Here is a 24154-nt window from a genome sequence, read left to right as displayed (position 1 = left end):
CTTGCCGATTGTGGAGTAAGGAGCGAAGTTGGCGAAACTGAGGTTGAACCTGCGCATGTTGAACCAGAACAACCTGCTAAGAGTTGGAGAATCCGAAACACAAGGACCCAGATCGTACGCACGGTAACCTCAAGTCAGCTTTTCCGGAATTCTGACCAACAACCTCGAAGGAAATAATTCATTTGAATATTGTATGTTAATTCCCGTGTCGGTTTAACAATATAAAAGTGAAATTGAATTCCATCGCTTCAACTTGTCTTATTATAACGAATAGAGCGAAATCGTCAAGTAGAAGAAACTTTAAGTTTACAATAAGCTTATTTACCTAGCGAAATGTCTCAAACACGGACACGTGACGGCAGCATAACTAGTATGCCAGATGTTGGTATTCTGGTTCATCGTAACAGAAATGATACTGGAGTTGGCAGTCAAAGTGGATCAACAGAATCCAGCAACCGAGTATCCCTTACACCGCAAGAGCGACTTCGAGCAATTGAGGTGGCACGTGTCGAACGAGACACATTAGTCGTTATCCTTGAGCATCAGTGTCGTGAGATAGAGCAGCTGATTAGTAACCATGGGCGCCGTTCCGTACTAAACCATCTTAATACACAGATATATAGTCGTTTGGATCAAGTGCGAGATGCCCATTTCTTGTACAATCAAAGATTATGGGAAGCCAAGAAGCCGATGACAGATGCCTATAATTATATTATAGGTATAGAGATTCAAGTCCGAGGAGTATCACAACAGGTAGATCATTACCTTGATGATCGACGTAACTCGCCAGCTTCTACTGCCAGTCGTGCTTCTCGGAGCCAAGCTGATGAAGAATCTTTCTTCACCATGGATGAATATCGTTACAGTTCACGGCCGTAAACGCCTGATCCGACATTAAGGTAATCAATGGACAGAACTAACGATCGATATAGATTCGATACCTCTCGACCTGTATCAACGATTGGGAGCCCGCCCACGTCTTAGTACAATCCTAGACCATTACAGCAATCGGGGAGAGGTGGTCCACCACCTCCTTTAATGCCATCGTCCAGCAGCGATGATTGGATTAACAGGCGTACACCTCCATAAAGGGGAGCTTCAGCGGGGTGCAGCCCAAATTAGCTAATGAATGCGTTACCACAGATAAAGCTCACGCCATTCAATGGTGATCCAAAGGAATGGCCAACCTTTATCTCTTCGTTTAGGGACATGATCCATAATGTGGTACCATCGGACGCTCAATGCCATGCTTTCCTAAAGCAGTTGCTCACTACAGAAGTTCGTTCCTACATAGCCGAATACTTGGACAATCCGTCCACTTATTATGATGCCTTAGTAGAACTGAAAAAGCGATATGGTCAACCACAAGTGGTTGCTCGGAGCCATTTGATGGCTCTTATGAATCTTCCATCGATCCGAGATGATGATTCAGAGGCACTAGCCAAGCTCAATCGAACTCTTCATGGAGCCATGCATGCCCTGAGGACCGGCGGATATTAGCAAGACTTGGAATCGGGAATGACTCTGGAACACGTCATCTCCCGTTTACCTCCGCGAATGAGAAGTAGCTGGGGCGTGAAAGTGTACCGGATGACTCCAACACGAGCTACTCTCAATGATCTAGCAAAGTGGATAGACGAGATGGTGATGGGTGAATTGATGACCAGGCCGTCTACTCATAGATCACCAACTCCACAGAAGGAAAAGAAAGCGGGAAGTGCTAAGCCTTCCACCAAACCCACTCCTCTCTTTGGTAAAGGTCCTGTTGTTTTTCACACCTCCACAACTCCACCAGTCAAGAAACCGCAGCAAAGTCCTCCCTCTGAGAGTAATTCGTCATCGCTGAAGAAAGGCGTTATTATGAAATGCATTTATTGTGATAACGCCCATTCGATAAAAACCTGTTCCACATTCAAAGCTCTAGATGTTGCAACTAGAGTGGAGTGGGTAAAAGAGAAACGATTATGTTTCAGGTGTCTGATTGGAACACATCGGGGAACTGAGTGTCCCACCGAAATCGTCTGCAAAATTGGGAACTGTGGTCAACGACCCCACCCTCTATTGCACGGAGCACCTCGAGTTTACACCGCGAATGCTTCAACCACTAAAAATGCAGGCCAGCCATCAGCAAAATCGTCTGATGGTCGCGCAATGACCATTAAAAATAGGGATATGGCTATCAACACTTCCCTAGCTATTGTTCCTGTGTTACTTCAAGCTAACGGGGTGGAAATAGAAACTTTTGCTTTTCTAGATCCAGGAGCGACCGTTAACTTAATTCGAGAAGATGTAGCTAAACAGCTCAAATGCAAAGGGAATGCAAGGAATGTATCCTTTGGCTCGTTTCACGGCCAAGACCCACAGTTTCAATCGACTACGGTTAGTCTGACTGTGAAGGGTCGTGATAGATCTTTCAAATTGGATTTAAAGCAAGTTTCTACTGTGCCGACTCAGTACCTAAAGTTACCATGCCCACCGAAGGAGTTAATGGAGATCCGAAGTCGTTACCCTCATCTCGAAGACGTAAAATTGGTTGATGTTGGAGAACCAACCATCCTTATTGGAGCGGGAAACCAATGGCTGCACTTACGTCTCGATGAAAGACTACCTCCTGTTGGAACCGACGCTCCCTTTGGTTTATTGACGCCATTTGGTTGGACTTGCGTTGGCGATCTAACATTAGGGACGCAGCAGCATGATTCAACGGTTTATCGTTCAAACAAACCACTGATGACGGTGCAAAAACTCTGCTACCTTGTACAAGAATCACCGACGGAAGCACTACTTTTACGTCAAGTCGAGGAATTGTGGGAAACGGAAAGCTTTCCAATTGTAACTCCGGCTCAACCGCTAGAATCAACCGAGGATAAACTAGCGAGGCAGAAACTCGATGCAACTATTCAATTCGACGGAACCAGGTATGAAGTAGGTCTACCATGGGTTTCAGATGCTATCGCATTATCCGACAATTACAATAGTGCATTGCGTCGACTTTTCTCTATCGAAAACAAATTCGTTCACAATTCTAATTTTGCTGAAAGATACAAAGCCGTAATCGATTACTATGTGGCAAAGGGATTCGCGCGGCCTCTCAAAGAAAGTGAATTGAAGGGCACCTTTGGGAGAAATTGGTACCTTCCCCATCATGGAGTCGTAAGTCCTCGAAAACCCGAAAAGGTTAGGGTGGTCTTTGACGCTTCGGCAAACTTTCAAGGAGTTGCGCTCAACGAAGTGCTCTTAAAGGGTCCCAATCTCATCAATGACATAGGTGCTACCCTTCTACTCTTCAGAGAAAAGTCGGTGTCCCTATCTGGGGATATTCAACAAATATTTTTTCAAGTTGGCGTAAAGAAAGAAGACCGTTCCGCCCTACGATTTCTATGGCGTCCATCTGGCTCTCGAAAAAGACCCACCGTATATGAAATGCAGCGACAAATCTTTGGATCAGTTTCATCCCCTTTCATCTGCTCCCAAGTCCTTCGACATATTGCTGACCTACATCGTGAAGAATTTCCCGAAGCTGCTGAACGAGTCTACAAGAACTTCTATGTAGATAACCTTCTGGATTCTTTTTACACCGAAGAGAAAGCTAGTCGAGCGGTCAAAGATTCTACAGCATTGCTAAAAAAGGGAGGATTCCACCTGAACCAATGGCTCTCTTCATCTCGATGGGTATTGTTACGTGTACCAGATGGTGATCGTAATCAGCCTCGCCTGAACTTGGATCTAGAAGATTTGCCCACGGAGAGAACCTTAGGTGTGTTATATGATAGCGGAAGTGACAGCTTCATCTTTGATGTTAAAACCGACGTCGAAGCGAGTGCTAAGCGTCGAATCTTGTGTGCTGTGTCCACCTTGTATGACCCACTGGGGTTTTTATCACCAGTGATCCTTAGCGCCAAAAGAATTCTACAAGAATTGTGGCTTGTCGGTGTTGACTGGGATGACCAAGTTCCCGAAGTAATTCAACACCAGTGGAACAAGTGGACTACTAATCTTAGCCAGCTCGAAGCGTTCAAGATCCCGCGAGCTCTAACTTCGTCTAGTGACATCCAAGACATTCAGCTGCATGCCTTTTGCGATGCATCCATCGTTGGGTTTGGCTCTGTGGTATATCTACTTGTAACCTATCGCAATAATATCGTCGCCGTAAATTTCGTTACGTGAAAGTACCGCGTGGCACTCTTCGTCCGCTGACCGTTCCGAAATTACAACTCCAAGGAGCAGTTGTGGCACTACGCCTTGTGAAGTTCGTCCAATCGACCCTTCGTATTCCCATCACTCAAATCATCTATTGGTCTCACTCTAAAACTGTTCTTCAGTGGATAACCTCAAAGACATGTCGCTTTCAGACGTTCGTCGCAAATCGAATATCCGAAATCTTAGAGCATTCCCAACCAACTGAATGGAGACATGTCCCAGGTATCGAAAAACCAGCTGATGAGTGCAGCAGAAGACTTTTCCCTGATGAGATGATGGAGAATTACCGTTGGGTTAATGGCCCAGACTTCTTGCAGCAAGAAGAAAACGCCTGGCCGATAACCATTAAACTTCCCGAACCTTCTGTTGAAGATCCAGAGGGATCAGCCACCAACTGGATCTGGCTCGTTTACGGCCCCGCTGAAGAAAACAGGCTCCGCTCACTTTTGGAACGAAATTCCAACTATGACGTGGTGATGCGAATTGTTGCATGGATCCTTCGTTTCATTTCCAACTCAAAATTGAAATTGTTGGATCGTGACAAATCACGCATTGGTGTCAAATGCATTCAGCACGCTGCTAATCATTGCATCAAATCTGCGCAATTGAAGAAATATTTCGAAAAATAGAGGCTTTAAAGAATAAAAGGCCTTTAAAATTGAGTTCGACGCTGATTACTTTATCACCATTTCTGGATGAAGAAGAAATATTGCGAGTAGGAGGACGCTTGAATTACGCCCCCCTTTCGTTCGACATCAAGCATCCCAAAATCCTGCCTCACGATCATCCACTCACGCGTTTAATCGTCATGAGAGAGGATGATCTCCTGTTTCATCCATCTCCAGAAAGACTGCTCAGCTCAATAAGGTATCAATATTGGATCATTAAAGGACGAGTGGCTATCAAAAGGTATCTGCACAAGTGCTTTAATTGCAAACGCCATAGAGCTACTCCCTGCATTCCTTTAATGGCCCCGCTTCCGCGCCATCATCTTATTCCGTTCCAACGTCCATTCACTCATGTGGGTTTGGACTATTTCGGCCCTTTGCAACATCACCATTTATCGTCACAAAGTAAAACGATATGTTTTGCTGATAACCTGTCTCAACACTAGAGTGGTACACTTGGAAGTTGCAGCCTCACTCGATTTGCCGTCTGCTTTGATCACCTTTGCTTCCTTCACCGCCCGAAGAGGTCGTCCGTCAGTCGTGTATAGCGACAATGGAACTCAAATTGTTGCTGGGGACAAGGCAATCCAACAAGGCATCGAGCGTCTCAAGGAGCCAAACATCGTTGGTCAAATGGTGAAACAAGAAATCGAATGGCATTTTTCACCACCATTAGCGCCACATTTCGGAGGCGTTTGGGAAAGTCTCGTAAAATTAGCATAGTCGGCTCTGGAAGCCATTATGGAATCACGTCCGCTTACCGAAGAGCTTTTACGTGGTTTCGTGATTCAGGCCGAATCGTTGTTGAATGGACGTTCACTGACCTTTGTCAGTGTGGACCCTCGAGATCCCGAAAGACTTACCCCTAATCATTTTTTGTTAGTCCAGAGCTCGCCTAACACCAAAGACGACATCATCGAGGACGAGAAACTGTATTCTCGAAAACATTGGGAAGCTATGCAAGTCATGACGACACACTTTTGGCGCCGATGGCTTCAAGAATATCTCCCCACACTCACTGACCGTCGAAAATGGCTTTTTGATAAGAAAAATTTGGCTGTGGACGATACCGTGCTTGTGGTGGCCACAAACTCTCCTAGAGGACATTGGCCTATTGGTCGAGTAGCTCGGATCATCCCCAGTCCAGATGGAATCGTCAGGTCGGTGTTCGTCAAGACCTCTACTGGAGAATACCACCGCCCGGTGTCCAAATTATGCCTATTAGAATCTGAATGTATGTGATGTTACTGATGTATAATTGTGTCTCTCTTTAATCAGTAATAGGCCCCGCTGTTAACGACAGAAGTCGTTAGTAATAAATGTAAATTTAAGTGTTGGTTTTGTATGTCTGTATGTGTGTGTGTGTGTGTGTGTTCGTGTCATTGCCGAGGGGCAGACAAGTCTGAACTTGTCTGACCTTGGCCAAACTAATTCCCTTTGGTTTTGCTATAGGTTACCCTCCCTTACACTTCCGCCACCCCATTTACACCTAAAGCTAATTGTTCGCGTTAGCGCCCTTCTTTTGTTTTACCCCTTTTTCTGCCTTTCCGCCGTAGTCGAAGACGGAGGGAGATGCGGCAACGAGGTCAGTCTCATTCGTTTTCGTCTTGGCTGCAGTCGCAACCTGTTGTTCCCGTTTTTGCCGTTGTAACCTCGTGTTCGTGTTAAATACATCGCAGCGTTGCCCTTTTGGCCAATGAGTTAACCACATTTTCGTCACGCTTATTTCGGTGGTTAACAATTACTCTGCACAGTCTCGTTTACTATTGAGGTTTGCGTTTGTTGAGTTTCACTTTTACGTTCCCATGAATCAGCAGTTGGGTAGAGCTGCTGTTGAAAACGCGGTGGAACGTGACTTGGCCGAATAGAACTTTTGCGATGATAACTACTTGCTGCTGGCTGGTTGTGCATAGAAATGTCTTACTACCCAAATATTCTTGAGTAAAATACGGCTGACGAGCTGGAGTAGTTGTTGCTGGCTGGTCAAAATGATTAACTAATGCAGGTATTGGTTGGCTGATTGTCAACCAATAGAGCTTTAACGTCCGTTCTCACCCTCCGTTATAGATGTAACGGAGAGACTTGCCATCCGTCGGAAAAGGTCATCTTGCATCTTCCAATCGGTTTAGCCTTGATGGATGAAAGATGCGAACCATTAAAAACCCGAGCAGAGACTAGAGTGGAGGCGGTCAATCAGTCAGTAGTCTTGTCAGTTGTGTGTTAGTTGTGTTAGCGTTTTGTTTAACTTCCGTTCGTTTCCTTCCTTAGTGTCGGCAGTTTTCCTCTTTTGGTTTTATCCTTTGAGTGCTGTGCCTTGTGTAGTTGCCCGTGTGGATTAAAATCTAAAATAAACAGTTACTCTCGGATTGCTCGTTACAATTTAACTAATGGAATTGATATGAGTATTGACCTTACTGTGAAGGACAGCGTCAAAATAGTTGATGTAGGCTAAATAAATACCAATTTAGTTTTTTTTTTTTTTTTTCCTCATCGATTTATTTCACGTTTTTTTACTATAGCTCCCATTAGAAGCTGTGATGAAGTATGGGGGAGCCAACTCTGTCCGCCAGAGTCTCAAAAAGTCCTCAAATCGGTCAGCTTCCGCCTCGTATTGAAATTGGTGGAGCTCGAAGATGTATACTCTTAAATCCATCATCGGAGTTCTTGAAATTTACGCTTAACTGCACAACTAATTCAACGCTACGACGAAAAAACATCCAAAACTGTCTCCTCTGGTAATCCAGCAGCTGAAAGAAGTTGTAATCGTTCTCACCCCCTTTTAAGAGGCAACGGACGATTTCAATTACTGCGAGACTTTTGTCGGTGGTCTTAAAACTTCCCTGGAGACGAGATTCTATTCAATTCTGAACGAACCCTTTTACGTGACAGGTTCATCATTTGTTTTACATATTTGTTGTCAATATTGTAACACTTTTAACATTTCTCCGATACATGACACAAGATTCAAAACACATTAGCTGTCATTTCCCGGATTGTATTTTGTATTTTGTATTTTATTTGGTATTTTAAGTTATGAAAAAAGTCCCAACCGTGATATCGCCATATATAGTGCAACATGGCAACAGACTAAGGGCCGATCATTCACACGGGAGCGGGAAATTTTCCTAAACTAAGATATTCATCTTTTCAAAAGAGGAGAAGCACTACATAGAATATTAGAAAATCTCAGGCTGGAAACATTGTGTTTCAATAGACTCACGTCGACTCACCCGAATCCACTGCGTTTTGTCCAATGGCCGCAACGATGAAATATCGATCATCTTCCATTTCTTCTATCTGCTGAAGTGCGTTTCGTGAGAGGCAGTCGGCTTTGTCGTGTGTTTTCCCACTACGATATATGTTAACCACCGAAATAAGCGAACTCAGTGGCTAAAAGGCCACGCTGCGATTGTATTAGCCGACACGGCACGAGGGTACAGCACCGAAAATTGGAGCGACAGGTTGCGACTGCAGCCACGACGAAAACGATTAAGAGTGACCTCGTTGCCGCATCTCCCTCCGTCTTCGACTACGGCGGAAATGCATGAAAAGGGGAAAACAAAAGAAGGGCGCTAACGCGAACAATTAGCTTTAGGTGTAAATGGGGTGGCGGAAGTGTAAGGGAGGGTAACCTATTGCAAAACCAAATGGTTTAGCCAAGGTCAGACAAGTTCAGACTTGTCTGCCCCTCGGCAATGACACGAACACACACACACACACACACACGTACATACAGACATACAAAACAAAAAATTAAATTTACATTTATCCCTAACGACTTCTGTCGTTAACAATATACGATAGTTATATCGTACTCCTGAAGCAAGAGAGTCCAACGCGCTTAACGTCCGGCGTGGTCCCGCTTGCTCATTAACCAACACAACGCTTGATGATCGGTGATCACTTTCACTTGACAACCCCACACAAAACATTGAAACTTGGTAAGACACCATACTAATGCAAGACATTCTTTCTCTGTGATAGAATAATGTGTTTCTGATTTAGATAGTAGACGGCTTGCGTAAGCTACTGGTCTTTCGACTCCATCGATGTGGTGGGCTAGTACACCTTCTATGCCGAAATTACAGGCGTCCGGTAAAATTTCCATCAGTAAATCGTAGTTTGGATGAGCTAGCACTAGAGCTGGTGTAAGTGCTACTTTTAGAGCGTTGAAGCTACTAACCATTGTTTATTATCTTTTCAAAAAGATAGATAAGATACAGATAAGATAAAATAAAATCGGTATCTTTCGAGGTATCTGTATCTTCCCCCAAACAATTGTGAAAAGTAACTTATCTTATCTGTATCTTTCCTAAAATATGTCAACAGATAAGGTAAGATACCGTTACTTGCATATTTATCTTTGTATTGAAAAAAAACAGATAAGATAAGATAAGATAAGATAAGATACCAAAAAAGTGGCGAATTTTTGGCGCCACCCGACTTTTTGGCACCACTTACAACTCCGCGTTAACGCGTAAGGAAATAAAACTTGCTTTTTAGTTGTACCCTTATAGCAGTCAACAATTTTTGATCAAATTTTTTACATTCAGGAAGAATTCAACAATTTACACGTGACGTTTTAAGTTTTTACAGTTACAGCCATCGTTATTACTCAGCATCAATTTAGAAAAAAAATCACTGTGACCCAGCCTGATGGCTGGGTCACTCCGCTTACTGAGCGTGTCAGTAAGCGTGGTGGTCGAGGTCGGGGGTCTGTGTTCTGTGAGGCACTTATGGGTGTTATAAGCACTTATCGCCCTTTTTTTTTTACAGCTTCCACCTGGAACGCCAATTTCATCTTCTACAACTTCGAATTGGGTTCCGGTGTGGAGGTGCAAATTTTTCTCTGATTAGCGGCAGGATTTTGCAAATGGCAAAATATATGCCAAATGCAAAACAGGAGACTGTCCTGCCAAGAAAATTCGCTACCTCGTAGGAGGTCCAACAACGTTCACTAACTTTACAAAACATCTAAAAGGTGTTCATTCGGAAGAATGGAAAGCATACGAAGCCCAACACAAGATAAAGACTGACCCTAAGCAACAATCTATTAAGGATTATGCAACAAGCAAAGCAATGCAGAGATCACGACAGCTGCAACTCGAAGTTCAGTTAACATATTCCATGGCTGAAGACAATATTTCCCTCAATATTCTGACAAAACCCCAATTCAGGGAATGGATTCAGGTAACAAAATCATCTGACATGGCATCAGACACATTAACTAATGTTTTTTTTTCTTTTCTTGCATATAGAATGGAATGTCTGGGTACAAGCTTCCTTCGACTGAGAGAATGAGAAATGTGATGTTGCCTAAGCTTGTTGCTGCCACCAAACAACGGTCCCTTGAATTGCTAAAGAGCTGCACCTCACTCAACATCATACTCGACATTTGGTCTTCAAAGCAAATGATGGGTTACATTGGCTTTAAGTGCTAAGCAGTAACCCAGGATTATGAGCTCGTGCATGTCTTTTTAGGCATTAAGCATATGCCTGGCCGCCACACCGCAGCCAACGTATTTGCTGAGTATGAGCAAATAATTGGGGAATGGCAAATTCCTTTTCAATCCGTAAGAATGTTTTTCTATTCACAAATGTATAATTCATTGTTAAATATCAATTTTAAATTTTGATAGATCAGTCAAGATAAGACAGACGGCGGGTCCAATGTGGTTTTTAACACGTTTTATATACCTATTCCTGGCTGGAAAGAGTTTGAAGATGTGAGCTGTGCTAGAGATTATACAGAAAACTTTGATGACGGATCAATCACGTCCGCCCCAGCAGTTAGTAATGGAAATGGTGATGAAGAGGACATGGTGGAGATAGATATCTCATCAACAGAAAAAGAGGAGGATGCTTTCTGGACTATGCTAGCAGGATTGGAAATCGACGTTGTCGAGATTACAATCGAAGACGACGATGATAGGGACGAGTTCCACGAAGTAGAAACAGACCTTTAAAGTGTCATACCATCTTCCAACAATGCTTTACAGCCAGCATACCAAGACAGATACGTTTTGAACATGAAATAACGCTCTTCATGTGTTGCCCATTTGCTCCAACTCGTGATTAAGACCGGACTTTCTGCTTTGCAGGTATTCGTTTTAAACATTTGGTGCCAGGAATTTTAACATTGAAATTTGTAATAATTTAAGGTTGAAGCGGCTTCTTCCGCAAAGAAAGCTGGGAAGATCGTGTCCTACATTAGGAAAAGCGTGTTGGACACGGAAAAAGTTTTTAAAGCCGTTGGTTTCCGATTGCCGAACGAAAACGCTACTAGGTGGAATAGTCAATACTTAATGCTTCGAAAGTTGTTGGAAGCGTTTTAAAAGGCCTCTTATCTCCAAGAGACCCTGAATGCAACAAAAGAGCTGGGAAAGTTGTCGGCGTATGAGCTTTTGGTTTTGAAAGAACTAGTTGCCCTTCTCAAGCCTTTCAAACAGGCTTCAGATGACTTTCAGGCTGATTTCGAATCCATTGGGAATGTCATTCCGTCTTTTCTTGGATTGCGCACAACTCTATGTCTTAAAATCAAAGACAGACATGGAGTCGAGGTTCCTAATCCGGCCAGCACATTAAGCAAAACCATCAAACATTTGAAGAATGTCACCACTACACTTGAAAAATCACTTGCTTCTCGATTTTCTTACGTTTTGTACGATTTCTACTATGTTTTGGGTACGAATTTATTGTTTTTTTGTATAAGTTAACTGTTCCATGACAGAACATTTGTGTTTCTTTCTAGGCGCACTTTTGGATCCCCCATTCAAAAAAGGATGGATAAAGCGTTCAGGGCACTCTGACTCAGACATTCTTTCAGCAGTAAAAGTCCAGTTAGAAGTGCGCTATCGCCACTATCGTAAGCGGTGTGCCATTATTCATCAGTGTTTTGTATACGTTTGAAAATTTATATATTATCCTGACTTCTGAACTTTGCACTTTTAGGTGACTGTAAGTACTTTGCTACCGGCCAAATTGCTAGCGACGATGAAGTCGTTGAAGCGCCAGCGGAGGAATCTGAGGGTCCGAGACGTGCTCAAGGGCAAACACGTTAAAGAAAAAACAGCCAGTCACTGCTTTACTCCTCAGTACTGGAAGAGCCATGTTCTCAGTCCATTGGTCCTGGAAAAATTATCGAGTTTGAAGCTTACTTAACCGAACCAAATGTTCCATTGGAGCAGCCCTCGAATCCCCATGATCCCGAAAGTAAACTGATGAAAACTCGACCTCTACAGTTCTGGAAAACCAATAGTCACCGCTTTTCGTTTCTATCAGTCGTTGCGAGGGATTCACTTTCTGTACCTGCTTCATCAGGAGCTATCGAGCGCTCATACAGTACTGGTACAGATATTCTATGTGCAAAACGAAACAGAACAAAACCAGATCTCTTTAGCAATCTAATGTTTATCAAGTGCAATGCGAAAGTTAACGCTACTGCATTATCATAAAAGTTCATGAAAAAAAGTTTGAATTTCACTGTATTGTCATGTTAAATCATCATAAATGTGAATTTTCAAACGGCGGATAATAATACAGATATTCAGCAAAACGAATTACTAAAAACAAATTTACGGTTTTTTACTTTAGAACACAGTATCTTCGACGAAAGTATCTTGTATCTTACGAGATACTATCTGTATCTTATCTTCTAAATAAATTTTTTGCCCATATCTTATTGTAAGATCTGCTTTTAATATTGTATTTTGTCCTTGGTGCACAGTACAACGTTTTACTGAGAGTACAAAAACAACTCTGGAAATACAAGAAACTGCAACGAGTTTATATACTTCTAGAAGGCAGCTTTCACCGGATGAAGCATCCGCCGGTAGGGGCATCCGCCAGGAGTAACATCCACCGGTAGTAACATCCGCCTGTAGTGATATCCGCCGGTGGTGCATCCTCCGGATGCAACATCCACTGGTGCTCACGTCGACCGTGACGCACGCCAGTCGTGACATACATCAACCGTGACGTACGTTGACCGTAACAACGTGAAGTGGGAAGGGCTTAGCTGAGTGACATATACTATGTGCAACTCAAACTCCCGTGCAAGGATAATGGAAATGTAGTATAGTAAAAGCGGCTCGTTACACTCCTCCCCCCCATATGGGAAATAGAAATTGTTGCACCAATTCGGCCTTAGTGTGACGCTGTTTGGGGAATACAATATTGTATACAATATTGAGTTTTGAAGAATGTTGGAGCTGTGGAAACAGTAGAACTATTCTACAGGTTATTTGAAATTTTTAATCATATTATTGTGCAGTGGTCGTCGGCATGCAACATGGTAGTTGGGTCCTAGTCTTCTTCCGATTCCGTGGTTGATAACTCAAATTTTGTGCGCTTCCTTTTCCTCTGGTTTTCTTCGTTATGAATTGCAAGTAAGTTTTGTTTTCTCGTTTTCTCTGGCATTTTCCAAATTCTGAATATTCGTCGTATTTGTTTGTTTTTTATGTCATCCTGTGCATAATTTCCATCTTTGTCTGGATTGTTGTCTGTGGCACCATTTTTCAGAAGCACATTGACGATGTCGGGGTTCCCATAACGAACTGCAACCATTAGAGCGGACTCCAATCTCGGCAGGGATCTCTGATTTACGTCGACTCCTCGTCTCGAATCACAGGCTCCTAAGGCGACATTCCTATTATTAAACTTAGCTACATAGTGCAACACAGTTTCCGCTCCTCGTCCTGATTTGCTGATGATTGATGTTTCCCAAAGAAAGCTTATGCTTTCTCGTTGAATTAGTGCAATTGCAACCATAAGCGGTGTTTCTCCTAGGGAATTCCAGGCGCGTAATTTGCAATGGTGATAACTTAACACACGTAGTAGGTGTGTATTGTTTGTTGCTGCAGCCCGATGTGCTATCGTTTGTCCATCCTCCATAATATCCGGATCTGCTCCAAATTCTAGCAGTAGATCCGTTATGTCGAAACGTTCTTCCGTTACCATCCCATGCAACAAAATTTGCCCGTTTACAGAGAAGGTATTTAGTGTTTCTTTCAGTTTTTCTCCTCCCCTCTTTTCTTCTTCTTTTATAGAGAATGGAATTTTCGAATGGATTCCCGAGGTGCGTAAATCATTTCGTAGGTCGAATTTCCATTTTTTAGTTGGGCTTGTGCAAGTTCTCCATTCTTATTTTTCCTACTCTTCCATACGATAAAATTGGTACCGTCTTCATTTTGCAGTTGTTCCACGATCTGGTAGGTTCTGAGTGGACAGGATCTTGTAGGTTTTCTTCCAATACGTCCTCAGGGTTGATTTCCACCTCCTCTTGCTGATCCTCTTCGGATATTGGGCTGTACTGGAACATATATTCGTCATTACTTACGCATTCTTCTTCAGATGCATAATAATCTAATTCGTTCTCAGGCAGCTATTATATTCGCTTCCATTTCTTTCTTCTACTCCTAAAGGAATAGTTACAGTACTACTGCTGCCATCGTTGCTGTCCGACTCTTCTTCCACTTCAATGTAATTGAACTGCAAGTTTTGTCTGTCGTTGTTGGATTCCATTTCGTTTTTTAAATCGGCTTGAACTTGATCTAAGAAGATGTATAAATTGCCTGTTCTCACTCTCTCCTTTTTTTTAAGTTATTCCTTGTCTTTTCCTGTTGGAAATATAGCCACAACTTAGTATAAACCAAAATCATTGCATTTTCACTGTTCCGTTATGTTAGTTTTAATTCACCGTGTTCCCTTTTCCCATTATTTAAAATTTTTTTTTTTTTCCAGTTTTTTCTTATTTTTATATATTTGTGTGTGGGTTAGTAGTGCAGCGGCATAGGTCCTCCCATACCATTCCATAACCAACGACGTAGGTGCATGTTGTATGCCAGTGCAATATTTGTTCTCATTTTCCCATTTTAATTCCGCCATTGGGTACAAATTTTCCCTTCTGGGTGCACTTGGTTTCCTTATTTTGTTTGTCGTTTCTCTATCTTGTGAGGAAGATGCCATTAGTGGTAGTGGCGCAAATTCTCGTGTGAAGGGTTGTTCCTCTACGCCTTTTGGTAGCATTGAATACATTTCCTGTCGGTCTTTATTTTCATTCGCTTCTTGTAATTTTCTTCTCTTCTCTACTTGATGCATGATTCGTGGGAAAGGGGTGCAAACTATGAAGATTCGTAGGCATATTAGGAAGAGTAGAAATCCTATTACAGATAATCCCATAATTTTAAGTTTATCGAACCAAGAAAACATATTCCCAATTTGATTATCTTGTTCTTCGGTCACGATGATATTTGATAGAGATTTTGTTTCTCCTTCTTGTAACCTTCCTACTAAGTCATTCAGTATATTTAGTTGTTCCGTCTCCATTGTATCGTGGGCCGGATGGCTCTTGAGGGCGAAATCAAAGTCGTTTAAGTGAAGTTCTTCAAATTCGGCGATCAGGTCCAAATTCGGTGTGTGTATGTTGGCTTCCTGCCTAACCCAATCACCGTTTGTTTCGTTGTGTTCCCAAGCATGAGGGTATCCATTGATGTTTACAAGTTGTGATTTCCAAAAACACTCAGAGTACGGGTGGATTGACCATCCATCCGTTCCAATTGTGCAGTCGCTTGTTCCATAATTAAAAAAAGGTTGGAATCCACATTTTGTTTCCTTGGCAGTTAGTAAAATCCTTTTTTGTTCGCATTGCTGTAAGGTCATGGCTTGTCCAAAACCATACAGTCGACTGCATACTGGTAATCCTAAAGCGGCGGCTGCTAATATTCCGTTTGTTTGCGCCAAGTTTATTGCCTGTGTTCTCTTAATTTTTGAAAGCTGGCAATAAACATCTCTGATTTCCTTAGCTAATTTGTTCTCGTGTTCAGTTTCCATGCTAATTTTGTATTGCTCGTGCATTTTACTGATTTCAAATTTAAGGTGTCTATAAAGTTCGTTGATAGATTTTGGTAATCCGTAGTTAGGGTCTTCGTTGATTGGTGACTCGTATGTCCTTGCCTCCGGTTTCCTATTTTCATACAGTGTTGTTAATTTTAATGCTTCACTTGCCTAATTTTCTATTTTTGGGGGAGTTTGTTTGCTTATTTGTACCTCAACCTCATTTGGGGTAGCTTTTTCAGGTGGTATTTGCCACTTCTCTGTAGCATTTGCCATGATGATCTCTTTTTCTATTGTTCTGTTTCTTTCTGTTGTTGACGGTTTAGAGATAATTTTGTATTGTATCAGCCATGAAGTTTCTGTAGTTGTGGTTGTTGAGATTATACTTTTTGAATTTATTGTGGCTATGGTTGTTTTTGAAGTTGTTGCACTCGTTGATGTTGTGCTCGTGGGTTTAGTTGTTGTAGTCGTCGAGTTTGTTGTTGTTGTTGGTAGTGATTTTGTTGTTGCTGTTGGTTTGGGGTTTGTTGGTTTTGTAGTGGTGGTGGGTTTTGTAGGGTTGGTGGTTTTTGTGGTTGTGGTGGTTTTTGTGGTTGTGGTGGGTTTTGTAGTTGTGGTTGGTTTTGTGGTTGTGGTTGTTATCGGTTTTGATGTAGTGGTTGTTGTAATTTTGGATGTGGTTGCTGCTGTTTTGACCGTAGTAGTTGTTGGCTTTGTTGTGATTGTAGTAGTAGGGGTAACTGCTGTTGTGGACATTTTTAGATTTTTTTCTTGACTAGCTGGTTCACTCATTTTACTTTGTAACGACACATCGTGGATATCTCTTCTAGTTATTGGTGGGATTACTGGTAGGGTTTTACCCTTTAGTGAGTGTTGTGTGTGTAGTGCTATAATTGCTGCTGCCGATAATGTTTTTATTTTATGCGGAATTTTGTATTAGAAACTAAAGTGCTGTTTCTGGCTTCCTCCGTGACAATGACCTAGTGCTAATCTTCCTGTTATTAGGTTGAGACATTTTCTGTCTGATGTTGGAGAGTGTAGTCCAGTCCGGTCGGTAGCCATTAATTGTCCTGTGTGATTGAAGGTTCCCCAGATGGAACTGGTATCTGAACATTCCTGTAGTACTACCATTGACGTATTTGCCTTTATACAATGGTTGGTGTTAAAAGGTCTTATTGTAAAATCAGCTGAGTATTCAAAGGCTTTGCCTTTGCCACTGCTCTGGCTACAGTTAGCTACAGATGTTTGGGTTTGTACAAGAGGGTCATTGCTGGTGATGAGTTTTTTCAGGCTTTCCTGACATTGTGTCCAATTTGGGTCACAGGTTTCCAATGTTAATACGTTTGCTAAGCCATGGTAGGTGACACATTTTTCGTTTGGTGGCTTTCCGCTTTTTAGTAATCCCCAGTTGATCATGTCCCAAATTATATTTCCTTTGCCGTTATCCGTTATCAATCCTCCAAATGTTGGTGAATTAATGGTAGTGGTCATTGTCCTTCGTTGTTCTAGTTGAATTTCTTCCAGTTCGTCGATCGATGTTTCCGGAAAATTTTCTAAGATTTCTGGATTTGTGTTGATGGTCCCGAAAACCCATTGTTAATTCTCGTCGATGTTTTCTGGTCTGCTGCATCTGACAAGCTCCAGTGTATTTGTTGGTGTGTTTATTTTGGTCTCGTTTTGCGTTTTAACTGTGAGGCATAGATGTTTTTCTTGGGATATGAGAATTTAACATATCCAATATCCATCACGTTGTTTTTTCTGAACACTTTTCAGCGATGATATGGTTTGTTTCAGTTGTTGTGATACAGGAGTCAGTTTTTTGGATTTTTATGGTTTGGTCGACAATATATTCTAGGTCAGTGCCGAGAGGGAGTTGGTCAACAATATCAAATTGGTGGTGTATTGTTAACTGGTTAGTGGGTTTGGACGAATTATAGAAAATGTAGACAATAGTGTCTTTTTCAACCAATTTTCCTGATTCGATTGTTTGTATAATTTTAGGATGGCCAAGTCTTAATGGTCCCCACGCATAAGAGATACTATAGAGTCTTTTCCCAGATTCTGTATCTGTGATTGGGCTGTTTAGTAAAAATTCTACTTCTTTTGTAACTGATTTTCTTATGCGATTTTGAAAAGGTTGGGATTTCTTATCAGGACTATATTCATTGCATGTCCAAGTATCTATGTTATTTTGGTTTAGGCAGGAGGGTAAAGTTAACTTGTATAGGTGGTATAGCTTTGTGCTTGCTTCTTGTGGAAAAATGAGAAATGTAAGTGGTATCCCTACTACCCTATATCCAGGTTGAGTTAATTCCTTGTTTTCTCTATCGGGTTTGTTAAAGAATGTTATTTCTATTTGTCGGGTACTATCTAGTAGGCGGCTTGTGTTAGTGTTTGTTAATTCTAAAAATCCTGCACCTTTTAAAATAATTTGTGAACTGGAAACATTTGTTGATCGGTCTCCCCAAACTATAGTGTTATGGTTTTGAACTATTTGTCCATCCTGCTGAGTTGCATTTAAAAATCCAAAAGGGCTTTCGATTAAACTGTTAGGGGATTCTTGTCTTAATGTTATTTCTTCCGCTAGGCCATTTAATACGTGGTACTCTCTAGTCGCGTACCAAACACCTTCTCCTATTGGAGTTGCTGTAAAGCTAATTGTGGTAGGACTAGATTGCATATTGTTTCCTCCACATTTTTTATCATTCACCATATCCCAGCATTCTAATGGGGTGATTAATTTGGTTCTTTGGGAAAATACTGTATCGAATGATCCTATCCAAAATGATCCAGTGATCTTCTTGGTTTTAACCCATTGTTTACAAGTCCAACCCTTCCATGTTTTTATAGGTTTTTGTTTTGTCATTAATGTATAATTGGTGGGGAATCTACGCTGATGATTAATTTCTAAGTTATCTTTGTCGCAATAAAACGGTGAGTTTATATAAAGTATTCCCCTTTCTTTTGCGTTTTTACAGTCGCAAACGGAAGAATAAATGGTGTTTGCAGATTGAAATGTAGTTAAAATGCAAAGGAATAGAGGTATTTTTTCCATCTGTTATAAAATAGAAATAACGTCATTTAGAATTTTTGCGTACTATTCCTTTGTCGTAAATTATAATGCGTGTTTGTCTGATGGCTTGTGGGGTTTAGTTTTCGGGGTTCAGCATAGGATATTCGTGGGTCGAGGAATGAGGTGATTGGGTTTTCATTTAGGGTAGGCTTAATTAACAAATGGTGCCTATTATTTCTTAAGGTAGATTTAGGTTCAAGATTTTGTTCCGTCTTCCTGGGTACATTTTTGAAATTTTTTGTATCTTTTACTGTGCTTTTTTCTTCGTTTTCTATAGTAGCTATGGGTTCCCTCGGGGTATAGGATTTTAGACGATTTGCATGTTCAACGGATTTTTCTTTTTCGCTAGCAATATTTTGAATTTCGTAAGTTATATCAGAAAAGGGTTTTGTTATTCGAAATGGCCCATTCCACCTATTTATAAATTTTCCTGGGGATATTTGGGCTATTAGTAATAATAAATCTCCGATTTTATATTTAATGCTTCTTGTTCCCGCATCATAATGTCTTTTCTGTTTGGTCTGAGCTTCTGCGAGATGTTCTTTTGCTAGTTCTTGTGCTTATCTCCATTGATAGTTATACATTACACCTTCATTTTCATGTGTTTCAAAATGCCTATTAATTTTAATGTCATTCGGTAGTACTGGTTCTCTTCCGTAGAAAAGGTAAAACGGGTTATCTTTAAGCGTTGCCTGCTTGGACGTGTTGTATGCGAAGGTGACAAATGGTAAAAATTTGTCCCACTCTTCTGGTTCGTGTACCACGTAACATGCAAGCATGTCGCATAGCGTCCTGTTAAACCTTTCTACTAATCCATCAGTTTGTGGATGATAAGCTGTTGTTCTAATTTGCCTAATTTTAAATAATTTACATATTTCACTAACCATTTTTGAGAGAAAATTCGTTCCTTGGTCGGTTAGCACAGTTTTAGGTGCTCCATATTTTGTTATCACTTTATTTACTAAGATTCTTGCGATTGTTTGGGCGGTCTGATTTTTCATTGGAAATGTAAGGACGAATCGACTGGCATAATCTGACAAAACTAAAATATATTTGTATCCCTTTACACTTTCTTGAATCGGTCCAACGACATCCATGGCAATCCTTTCCCAAACCCTGTCGACGGGTGGAAAAGGCTTCAATGGGGCTTTACTTGTACCAACTGCTTTTCGTCGTGCACACAGCAAACAACTATTAACGTTTGCTGTGACATCCGATCGCATATTTGGCCAAACAAATTGTCTTTGGATTCTGGCTAAAGATTTTGTTATTCCTAAATGTCCTGCTAACATGTGATCATGATTATCTTCCATTATTTCTCTAATTTTAACCTGTGGTACCACTAATCTGTCATATTTATCAACTAATTCTCTTTTATCGTTTAATTTGTAATTATTTATCTCTCTTTTCATTATGCCTTCTTGGCTTTTCATTTTCATTAGGTTTTTAAAAATGTACTTGCAATATTTATCTTCATGCTGCAATCGAAACAATTCCTTGTCTACAGTTTTGATTTCACCCTTTGTCCTTGCTCTAGTTGCTACAGTGGCTATAGGCACTATTGGGATTCGACTAAGTGAATCTGCATTTTGGTGAGATTTACCTGGTCGATATCCAATTACGATGTCATACTCTTGTATTTTAAGTGCCCATCTAGCTAGTCTACCTGCTGGTTCCGTCTTACTCATTAACCATTCTAAAGGCCTGTGATCTGTAAAAACTGTGAATCTACGTCCGTATAGGTATGTTCGAAACACTTCGATAGCATGAACTATCGCGTACGCTTCCTTTTCTGTTGTCGACCACTTGGCTTCGCGGTCATTTAGATGATTGGAAGTGTAGGCAATGACGACTTCAACGCCGCCTGATTCACTGAGATCAGATTCATTAGTCTCAGCTGAATCCGCTGATTTAGGTGGAGATTGTATTTGTGCCAAAACTGCTCCTATTCCATATCCTGATGCATCCGTATAGATGATAAATTCGCGCTTGAAATCGGGATAGCTTAGGATAGGTCTAGTGATGAGACAATTTTTTATACAATTAAAGGCGTCCCTTTCTGCCTCCCCCCGTTTCCATTCCGCTGTCTTCCCCATTTCCATTCCATTGTCTTTCTCGTGAGAGCTGTCAATGGGTGAGCTTTATCAGCAAAAGCTCGGATAAATTTCCTATAGTAGCTAGCCAGGCCCAAAAATGAACTCAATTCTTTTGTGTTATTGGGAGCAGGGTATTTCATAATTGCTTCTAATTTCTTTAAATTGGATGTGATGCCTTTTCTCGACACTATGTATCCTAAATAATCTAATTCCTTTTTGAAGAACTCATATTTCGTTCTTTTCAGTTTTTAAAAGGCAGAATACTTGTTCTAAGTGTGTTATATGCTCTTTTATCGAGCTACTAAAAACGATAATGTCATCTAAGTATACTAATGCAAATTTGTACAGTACAGTTTTAAGAATGGTATTCATTGCACGTTGAAATGTACTTGGCGCATTTGTTAAACCAAATGGCATACGGTTGAACTCGTACTGTCCAAATTCACAAATAAAAGTTGTTTTATATTTATCTTTTTCTTCAATTTCTATTTGCCAGTAACCGCTCAAAAGGTCCAATGTTGAAAAATACATAGACCCGCACAATGCATCTACAGTGTCATCTATTCGTGGTAAAGGGTACCTGTTTTTTATTGTAATTTTATTAAGTGGTCTATAATCTATGCAAAGTCGAAGCTCTCCATCCTTTTTTGGTACCATTACAATAGCTACAGAAAATGGGCTATGACTGTCTCTAATAATTTTGTTTTTTAATATTATCTCTATTTTTGATTTTACGGTTTCTTTTAACGCTTCCGGGGTTCTCCGAAGTCTTTGATGAGTGGGTGCACTGTCTCCGGTATTTATGAAATGCTTTACGTGTGTAACCAAACCGAGGTCGGATTCTTTGTCTGCAAATATTAACTCGTGCTTTCCAAGTAATAGTTTGATTTTTGATTTTATCTCTTCGGGAAAAAGTGAAATTTCATTTTCTGGCTTACCCTGTTGCCTTTGATCCGCTACTGCTGAGCTATGAATGTCCAATTGTGCGAACATTTTTAAGTTCTTGTAGTCTTTTTGTGAAAACTCTTCGCAATCGTTGTTATTAGGAATTGGTATTAATCGGATATTAATTCCTGCCTTGGAAAATGTAATGTTGTAGAGTGGAAGGAAGCTATTTTGCCAAATGTGCTCTACACCTAAGTGATCATAATATATATTCTTATCTCTAGTACTTATTTTTACGTTATTATTAGAAAGAAAATCTAATCCCAAGATACAATCCTCATTTAAATTTTTTATTACATAAAAGTAATGGTTAATTGTGTGATTGTTATTTATGGTGATAGAAAATTCGTAGCGCCCTACTGATTGGAGTAGTTGTCCAGATTCTGTTCGGAATATTGGGGTATTGTTATTTTTTGTTTGTTTCAGTTTTTTGTTATTTAAGCTATACAATATGTCAGCTGATATTAGGCTAGCAGCTGCTCCTGTGTCTACTAAAACTTTTGTTACTACATGGCTATTTTAATGGGAATACGTATAAGTTTGGGTATTGCTATTGTGGGGCTATTTGTGTGGTTTTGGGAAGTGGAAAGTAAATTGGTTACATAGGTCGACAGAATGGACGATTGATATGTGCCATATTAGTCCAGCATTCTCTCGCTATATGCCCTTTTTTTTGCACTTGTGGCAAATGATTTCCATATTTCCTGGTGTCCTTTGATTGTTGGATGATTGCTGGGGTCTTGGTTGAAAGTTGTTTGCTTGATTTTGCCAGGATGGTTGTGGTTGATTTTGATATATGGGAATTGCGTTGGGTTGGTGGTAAGGTCTGTACGCCTGATGGTGTGTCGGGCCCTGGTTTTGTGGTCGTACACTATACTGTCTTGATCTGTCTGGGTAGGTAGTGAAACCGTCTCTTGACGTTGGGCCTTCTCGGAGATTTGATGTGTGGTTGTAATTTCCTCCGTGTGGGCTGCCGTCTCTGCTCCTTGAGAAACTAGCTTCTCGGCTACGCGAATAAGTTGATTCTCTGCTGCTGTCTCGGCATTGTTGGTATCGGACTCTTGAGTATGGTGATCTGGCTTGCCGTTCGTTGCTATTTGGCCCTCGGGTTTTGTATCGGTCCGTTGCTGCTATTGTCGCAGAATTTTCCTGGGATAGTTCACGACTTTTATTAGCGCATTCCAATTCCAAAATTTTTTGTCTTCATTGTTCTATTTCAGTCTTCTGTTGAGATAGTTCTTTGTCTTGTTGTTGTTCGTGGTGCGTGATTCCTGCTATGACTCCAGTGATTTCTTTTTCTTCGTTGTTTTCCTTGTTTTGTAAAATTTGTTCAGATATTAACAATTTTTACAAAGCGCATCAAAGTCGTTAGGATCTTCAGGCATTCTTAAATATAGTTCAGCTTTTATCTTCGGTAGAATCCCTTGCACAAGAATTTTGATTTTTGTTCCGTCTCTCATCTTCTTTACTTTACTAAGTAGTGGTCTTCCACGATGGTTGTTTTATCTTGATCTAATTTGTCTTCTTTCCCTTCGATGCTGTCATATAGGCTATTTAATCTGGACACGAATGCTCGGCAATTCTCTTCTGGTTTTTGTTTAAGTTTCAATAATTTTTTCTTGAGGGTAGCTAAGTCGAAAGCGTCTTGGAATCTTTCGATGATGGCTTCTCTCCAATCTCCATAGTTAAGTTCTTTCCTTTGCTCTTCACTATATTCTCCGTGCCACTCAAGGGCTTCTCCTTTTAGCCGATCTGAGAAAAACCGTAATTTTTGGTTGTCATCCCAGTCGTTGTTCCTGGCAACGTGTTCCGCTCCTTTCAGCCATTCCATGATGAGTTTATCCGTGCTCTATCCTTTGAAAGGTGGGATGGATTTTTTCTCTTCTCTGGAAAAAAGCTCTCCCTAAACTTTAACAATTGGTTGAGTTAGGCTAGTCACCATAGCTTGTTCGTCAGTGGTTGTTTTGCCGCTTGTCGAAGCTTCTTTCCTAGCGTTGGCGTCATCGGTCTTACTGCTGGCGTCATGAGTTATTCCCATCTTAAGATTTTGATACAGGCGGCTGTTTTCCTTTTGCAGATGATATATGTCGTTGTTTTGCAACTCTATTAGGTTTTTTAGAGTATCTATCACTTGTTGTAGTTCAGAAACTTGTTCCGCTTCTAGTTCGAAATGTAAGGATTTCTCTCCAATTCCCGTTAGAGATGTTAAGTCGTTTATCTGGTTTACTAGTTCCGTTACTTCTCCAACCGTTTCTTCCCGTGTTGAATCGTCTGTTCCTTCAGCCTCCAGAAAATGAAATTCTCGTTGTTTATATTCTGCTATGCGACTCTCCAGATAC

The 24154-nt window shown here is 40.9% G+C and overlaps 2 protein-coding genes, 1 long non-coding RNA gene and 1 pseudogene across 4 annotated transcripts; 2 read left to right on the top strand and 2 right to left on the bottom strand.

Annotated features, from left to right (window-relative positions):
- Nucleotides 1–1518: 1518 nt before the first annotated feature.
- On the top strand, nucleotides 1519–4829 carry LOC123477565. Its single transcript, XM_045180946.1, has 2 exons — nucleotides 1519–4110; nucleotides 4323–4829. The coding sequence occupies exons 1-2, from the start codon at nucleotides 1519–1521 to the stop codon at nucleotides 4827–4829; spliced, it is 3099 nt and encodes a 1032-aa protein (XP_045036881.1).
- A 5481-nt stretch (nucleotides 4830–10310) lies between these two features.
- LOC116932941 lies at nucleotides 10311–12427 on the top strand. Of its 2 annotated transcripts, none has more exons than XR_004399788.2 (5): nucleotides 10311–10441; nucleotides 10508–10969; nucleotides 11030–11552; nucleotides 11620–11733; nucleotides 11820–12427. It is a non-coding gene; the product is annotated as an uncharacterized LOC116932941 (long non-coding RNA). The 2 variants fall into 2 exon arrangements; XR_004399787.2 differs by having other exon boundaries at nucleotides 11620–11740.
- Nucleotides 12428–14463: 2036 nt separating this feature from the next.
- On the bottom strand, nucleotides 14464–17294 carry LOC123477564 (annotated as a pseudogene).
- A 557-nt stretch (nucleotides 17295–17851) lies between these two features.
- Nucleotides 17852–23646, bottom strand: LOC123477563. Its single transcript, XM_045180945.1, has 4 exons — nucleotides 23290–23646; nucleotides 22724–22945; nucleotides 17992–18756; nucleotides 17852–17857 (listed from the first exon to the last, which is right to left on the bottom strand). The coding sequence occupies exons 1-4, from the start codon at nucleotides 23644–23646 to the stop codon at nucleotides 17852–17854; spliced, it is 1350 nt and encodes a 449-aa protein (XP_045036880.1).
- Between the last annotated feature and the right edge of the window lie 508 nt (nucleotides 23647–24154).

Source organism: Daphnia magna, unplaced genomic scaffold (assembly GCF_020631705.1).
Source record: "Daphnia magna isolate NIES unplaced genomic scaffold, ASM2063170v1.1 Dm_contigs083, whole genome shotgun sequence".
Lineage (NCBI taxonomy): Eukaryota > Metazoa > Arthropoda > Branchiopoda > Diplostraca > Daphniidae > Daphnia > Daphnia magna.
This window is presented reverse-complemented; position numbering and strand designations above follow the sequence as displayed.

What these genes read in the sequence shown, in the direction of transcription:
- LOC123477563 (XM_045180945.1), bottom strand. Translation starts at nt 23,646, where the DNA reads ATGGAATGGCTGAAAGGAGCGGAACACGTTGCCAGGAACAACGACTGG. An exon ending in TCGTGGAAGACCACTACTTA is followed by an intron (nt 22,946 to 23,289) that starts GTAAAGTAAAGA and finishes CTGCGACAATAG; the next exon opens with CAGCAACGGACCGATACAAA. An exon ending in AGGCCCAACGTCAAGAGACG is followed by an intron (nt 18,757 to 22,723) that starts GTTTCACTACCT and finishes ATTTTATAACAG; the next exon opens with ATGGAAAAAATACCTCTATT.
- LOC123477565 (XM_045180946.1), top strand. Translation starts at nt 1,519, where the DNA reads ATGACTCTGGAACACGTCATCTCCCGTTTACCTCCGCGAATGAGAAGT. An exon ending in TCGTTGGGTTTGGCTCTGTG is followed by an intron (nt 4,111 to 4,322) that starts GTATATCTACTT and finishes ACTGTTCTTCAG; the next exon opens with TGGATAACCTCAAAGACATG.